We start from the raw sequence: 6,515 nt of genomic DNA, 5'->3' as shown, positions 1-6,515 counted from the left end.
CTAAGATAGATAGATGTAGCTCTTCTACTCCACCACATAGTATATACAACTGTTCAATATTTAACTTTTTCATACAAGGTCCCAGAGTCTGCGACCAGGAGTCAAGATACTTCTACTTTGCATTTGTTTTCAATGTCGTACAATTTGTTCCATTACAAATGATAAAATCAGTTTAGCAGTTTGAGTGAACAGTTGAAACTTTAATAACTGGCCATGTATATCTCAGTATTTTGAAAGTCACCCTTTTGCTTTAAAGGAGCACTCTGTAGTTTTGTTGAAGAAGTGTGGATGAGAAGAGAAAGATCTTCATTGGCTGATTTTCTTTCTGTAAACAAACAAACTAATCAAACTCTCTTTGTTTTCATGACAAAAATAAGCCAAATAAACAAACTGAAGTTAAACGACAACACAACTTATACTGTTTTACTTTGTTTATATATGGCGGACCCTGCCACCTTTCTAGCTTCAAGCAGTCTTCTGGGAGTTTGTATGATTACCTCATTAATATTGTAAATATTAAAATTCTGAGTTTGAATTTCTTCTCTTAACTACATAGTGGCCTAAAGTCAACATGCACTCGAGCTGCATGGTCTACACAAGTTAGTGTGAAACCCGCTGACTCATGTTAACCCAGCATGATGTGACAGACATCTGTCTCACAGACTGCTTCTTGTGATGTCACAGACAGCTTCTTGTGATGTCACAGACTGCTTCTTGTGATGTCACAGACTGCTTCTTGTGATGTCACAGAGGATGTTTGGCTTTCTCAGTCTCTGAAGAATGGAGTGGTGCTCCTCCTCAGTCAGGGAGAAGTCGGTTCTGTGCAGGAGTCTGAAAACATCTTCCAGCACCATGTTTCACTGTGACTGTGAAACACTGTGGGATCATTCTCTCTCATGTTCGTCTCTTTACATACACCCTTCTGTTACTGACACTAATCTATCACTGGGATTCATCAGTAAATAGACCTTTTTCATCATCCACTGTGAAATTCTGGTATTTCTTAGCTCACCTCACGTGTTCATCCTTGTTTCTCTCCTGAGAAGTGGTTTAGAAACTGCTCCTCATGCTCTGATACGCTACAAGACAGCCTTCTTCTGACAGGACGGATGGTGATTGGGTTGGCTTTTTTTGTCTCTCAGTGAACTCAGCTTGTTTAATTGAACTTCTGATGATGTTCCCTCTTTGGCTCTGCCTGATCTCACTTTGGATACAACTGATCCAGTTTCTGTGTTTTAGAGTTTCATGCACTGCCACCTTAGAAACATTCAGCACTTAATGATGCTAGGCAACTGTGTAGAATAACAATTTCACTTCTGACACTGTCATTATTGTCCTGCACTCTCAAACTTTCTCATTTTTACCAGGTTTACATTACAATATTAAATGTGGCACTGCTCCTTCACACCACTGCTTATGTGAAAAATAGTAGTCTAAAGCCTTTTGCGGCTCCAGAGGAAGCTGCATGTAATCTGATAAATTGGCTCCAATGATGTCACTCAGCAGCTAAGTTGCATTTTGGGTAATGAAGTCACAATGTTTTGGAAAGGAAGAAGGATGTGTGGAATAAAACAGGTGATATCTCTGCTCTGCTGTACTGATTTTGATCATTTGTTTTCAACTTCTCTACGATGATCCAACAGTGTTATAGGAATGCAATGCAGACCAGTGGACGGCTTTTCAAAACCTGGTGCATACATTACCCACAATGCAACTTAAACATTGCTTGACAAAATCTGTCAATGCATTTACATGCCATCCCTACTAATATCACAGAAAGTGTTAGTCTTGCCCCAAAACTAATGTCAAGTAATAGTGGCTTTTCTCATGAATGTGTGATGCATTTCATTGGTGTATTTATTAGTGTTTTTATCATAGTAATCTCTTTGTATTACTATTGTTTTTTTTTCTGTCCTGTTTTAAACAAACCAATAAACAAACAAACTGAGCGAGCAGCAACTTGCAAAAAAAAAGCCTTAGACTGCTTTTATACATACACTCCCCAACACCTGTAAACACACTTCAATGTGTAACACTAGCAGAGAGACCCTCCTCAACTACACTGCTGCGCCACCACTGATGACATTTGCTTACATACACTGACATCTTCTGGTTGATTAACAGCAATGCACCCTGCAGGAAAAAGACAGGCTGCTGATGTTTCTTCTAACTTTATTCCGCTCTAAAGACACAAACGGACTCTGGTCACAAAAAAAGACTCATTATTCTTCGTTCATGTTTAACGTTGGGGTGACATGAAAAACTTTCACAAAACACACTAAAAAGAATTGAATGTTCATTCCACATCAGAGTGATGACCTTCTGCATCTTTGCATTAAAAACATAATTTCAAAATCGAATCGAATGTATTAAATAACATAAAGTCACAGCTGATTAATGACAGGCAGTCAAATGTTCCTAACTAAACATTTTTGATGCTTCTGTGAGTGGCCAAATGATAAAACATAAGTAAAACTCTGTACATGCTCTCCTAAGGCAACTTTTGACAAGTTTATATTGTTCTCTGTAGTCCGTGTGCATGGACTCCTCTGTGTGAAATGCAGACAGGAAGCGGCGCCACACACACACACACACAGCGCCTACTGTATCCCTTCGGCTTGCTGTGGTGGGGGTGGAGGTGTTTTGGGCCTGCTCTGCTCCTCTGTTGCTGCCCCGTCAGCTGGGGGTCCTGCTGCGGAGCTGCTGGGGTTTGCCACCTCAGTCCCACTCTGCAGGAATTTGCGCAGGTCTTTGAGAGCAGGTCTGAGCATCTGCACTAATGCCAGCAGGGCAGCCTGGGTACCCTCCAGGGCCTGGGCCTGTCTCTCCTGAGCGAACGCCTGAGCCTCCTGGGAGCGCCGCATCATCTGCAGCAGCTCGTTCTGGCCCTCCAGGTGCTGGGCGATTTGTCGTATGTGGACGTTGGTGACTCTCTGCTCCTGCAGCAGGCGGGCCGAGTTGAGGGCTATACGGCTCTTCAGCTCCTGGGGTTTGGCCTGACCCTGTGGTGGAGGCGGGGAAGCTGCGGATGAGGCGAGCATCTCCACTGGAGCTTCAACAGCCGCCACCACAGTGGGGGCGGAGTCACCAACAGTGGTGGTGCAGTACTCCACCACGCCTCCGTCTTCAAGAGTGTGGTAAGTCGTTTCAGCTGAAAACAGGACAGAACAGCTGTTTCGTTAGTTACCCTGCCTATAGAGGCTACAGATTTTCCATTTTTCCATTCCATTCTAAAAAATACAGTTGTGATCTACTAATCCTCATGTCCCTCAATGCAACGGTTAAAGGAGTACTTCAACATTGTGGGAAATCTGTAAATGGGGGTGAAGTTTCATTTGACATAATGCAAGCTACTTCATAATATTACTGTCCTAATATGAGATGAACACAGACCAGTCATTCAAGTCATCATGTCTCAAGTTAGGTCTAGTCACAAGTCTTTTATTTTCTGTCCAGTCAAGTCATTAAAACAGTGACTCCAGTCGAACATGTAAATATGTTTCAAATTGTCCAACCAACTGGTTGTTAATATGTCTCTGCCAACTGTGCGGGAATTTTATGATTCTCCACAGTCACTCTGTCTCCAAACAACAGGTGGTCATACGTGTCTTGTACAGACGGTAGAGCCAGGATAACGACAGTGACGATTGCACTGCGAGCAATCTTCTCATTGTGTCTGCAACCTAGATAATCACATCTACTGTAGATATGTCTACAGAACAGATGTCTGACGAACCAAGCCAAGGCTAAGCTAACTGTTTGCGTAAACCTCAAGGTGATGATGAAATCAATCTTGTGCTAATGGATGTGAATGCAGGATGATGTGATGCCTTCTAGAAATGAATGCAGGCTGCTACATTAAGAGGAACATTATTAGAATATCAGAAAAGGAAAAAAATAAGGAAGGAATAAAAAAACAGCCAGCTGGCTTGTGCTTATGGCTCGGCTGCCACCAAGTTCATTTTTTTTAGGTATCCTCCCATTTTCTATCATGCTGTTATACTTGTACATACCATGAGTAGGGAAACGGTACTTTAACTTAACTTTCACTTTCACTCAGTGATAGAAGTTATCTGTCGCCTGTACAGTACATCTGTTCAGTGCTGAGTGAGCTGTTAACCAGTCATTGGTGGTATAAAGACTGAGATAAATGATTCATCTCAGTTTATGTGGGTGGTGCTGCTCGTGACAAGAACATACTATTTTGTATTTCATCTTTAAATATACTGTATAAGTCTCAGGCTTAAGTGTCAGCTGTCTAAGCTTAAGCTGACCAGAAATGTTATGCAATGGTCAATTCAATGTATGGAAACCTTCCTTTGCAGTAAGTGGAAAGATGTGTCCTTTCAACTAATAAATACACTTACTGCCCTGTATATGTCAGATATGAAATAAAATGCAGGTATGGAGGGATACTGCAGATAGACACACTTACCATTCAGTGGCTTTGCTTCATCGCAGACTGTAGCTGAGCCCGCTGGGAGAGCTGAAACAACACAGACAGAATATGAGGCTGAAAACATGGCAACTAACATTCAAAGAAAAAGAAGGGAGAAAATCTGCAATTAATTAAACACAAGTCAAATATTAAACCTTCAAAATTTGTATGTTGCTTAAAGTGACAGTTCATCTCAGAACCAAAAATACATTTTGACTCTCACCTGCAGTGCTAGTTTTGGAGACAGTGGCCACAGAGATGTCTAAATGGCACTCAGCCTGTGGTGCTTAAAGACATACATTTGAGAAACGTACGGCAATGTCTCTATCCAGACATCATGACCTGGTTACTCAAGATAATCTGCAGAGCTTGTTTTGAGAAGTTTCATATGGCATCTATGTTCTTTCTACCTAACTACACCTGCCCACAGTGTCACCGCACAGAAGGAAGCGTGCATCGACTGACGGAGGCGAAGAGGCTTGTGCTTGTGACACTAATGGTGACCTCCTTGGCTTAGTTGTTTAGTTAGCTAACTCAGTTAGCTAGCCCCTCATCCATGTATTTCCTACGCAAAACTTCTCACAACAAGGTCTGCGGATTACCTTGAGTTTTTCAAATGTAGGCTATGTCTTGGTGCTCTGAGCACCACAGGCTGAGTGCCATCTAGTTCCATTATATTAGAGAGAACGCAAACATCTCAACAGCCTATATCTCCAGAACACTGCATCTCAAACCAAATCAATCTAGATGGGTAAATAACACTACGGGTGAGAGGGAAAAGTATGTATTTTGATATTGGGATGAACTGTCCCTTTAATATTGTTCACCACATGTAAATCATTGGACGTGGAAAATCGAGCTATTAGTAAGTAATATGCTTGTTCCAATGTGTTGTCTGAGTCATGAAGAAAAGCAGGAGGCAGTGGAGGAATAGCAGGACTCCTGTTTAGTACTCTTGAATGCATCCACAGTCCAAGGCTGAGAAATGGAGAAATGGGATACAAATCTAAGATGAGACGAGGGCAACCCTGCCATCAGGGTCAAAGAGTCTGCAGGCGCATCCTATTTGTCTTTGCTTTAACTGTTTGAAATGGGGAATGTTATATTGTATGAATTAAAGTCCCCCTCCAATCAGAAGTATAATCTCCTTCAATATCCACTTGTATTACTCAACTATAATACATGCTCAGTCTCAGCCTGTCGGTCTACTTAAGGAGCAACATTTCTGACTGAGCTCTGCACACGAACTTATTCTACTTATTACAACCGCATACATCATAATCCCACACACTGCCGCTGTATCCTGGGTCTGCTGCTCACTGTAAAACTTCTGCCAACTTACTTTCTGTTAGTGTGACGGTGGTGGCGGTGTTCACTGTAACAGGTAAAGTTATCTCAGCATCCGAGTCTCCTGCAGGTAAGCTGATGATGGTGGCCTCCCCCAGGAGGTTACAGATCCTCTGCTGCATAGCAGTGAGGATGACGGGAACTGGAGTGCAGTCTGCGGAGGTCCCCTCTATAGCAGCCCGCGCCTGGGCCACTTTGCGTCGGACCTCCGTCTTCATGTCGGACCACTTCTTTTTCACCTCGGGCAGCTCTCTGGGACAGGTGGTGACAGCGTTCACCTTTTTTAGAATGTCCCCCCACGCGTTATTCTTTGCCATGTGGGTGACTCCAGCATTGAAGTGGTTAACCAGTGTGTGCTTTTGTTTCTCTATTTCTTCCACAATAATTTCCACCTCTCTCTCCGAAAAATTCATTTTTCTCTTTTTCGCGACCGATGCCATAATTGCAGAAATTCCTCTTTTAGAGAGGTAATTGTGCGTATTGTACGCAAAAATAGTAGGATTTACTCAACTGATGTGCGCAACGTAATGGCTTCCAGAATCGGCTTCTTCTTCCTACTAGCAACGCTTACGTTAGCGGGGCGTGTTGCCCCGCCCATTAACACCCAATTGGTCAGATATCTCGCGGTCATGTTACAGTCTCTGTTACTATTGGTTTAATCAAACGCCAATCACTCAGCGAGCCAAACAAACTATGGGTTTCAAAAGCCAAATAGAAATTCTCACCGTTA

The 6,515-nt window shown here is 42.6% G+C and overlaps 1 protein-coding gene across 1 annotated transcript; it reads right to left on the bottom strand.

The window, feature by feature from the left end:
• Positions 1-2,155: 2,155 nt before the first annotated feature.
• Positions 2,156-6,367, bottom strand: naif1 (nuclear apoptosis inducing factor 1). Its single transcript, XM_030435001.1, has 3 exons — positions 5,781-6,367; positions 4,436-4,486; positions 2,156-3,151 (listed from the first exon to the last, which is right to left on the bottom strand). The coding sequence occupies exons 1-3, from the start codon at positions 6,223-6,225 to the stop codon at positions 2,601-2,603; spliced, it is 1,047 nt and encodes a 348-aa protein (XP_030290861.1). The 5' UTR covers positions 6,226-6,367; the 3' UTR covers positions 2,156-2,600.
• Between the last annotated feature and the right edge of the window lie 148 nt (positions 6,368-6,515).

The sequence above is a fragment of the Sparus aurata genome, chromosome 12, assembly GCF_900880675.1.
Source record: "Sparus aurata chromosome 12, fSpaAur1.1, whole genome shotgun sequence".
Lineage (NCBI taxonomy): Eukaryota > Metazoa > Chordata > Actinopteri > Spariformes > Sparidae > Sparus > Sparus aurata.
Note: the sequence above shows the minus strand (reverse complement) of the source record. Positions and strands in the feature narration are given on the sequence as shown.

Bases quoted from the DNA above. Each gene is read 5' to 3' on its own strand.
- naif1 (XM_030435001.1), bottom strand. From the start codon at position 6,225: ATGGCATCGGTCGCGAAAAAGAGAAAAATGAATTTTTCGGAGAGAGAG. The intron at 4,487-5,780 runs GTAAGTTGGCAG...GTGTTGTTTCAG, and splicing joins CACCGTCACACTAACAGAAA to CTCTCCCAGCGGGCTCAGCT. The intron at 3,152-4,435 runs GTAAGTGTGTCT...TCCTGTTTTCAG, and splicing joins TGAAGCAAAGCCACTGAATG to CTGAAACGACTTACCACACT.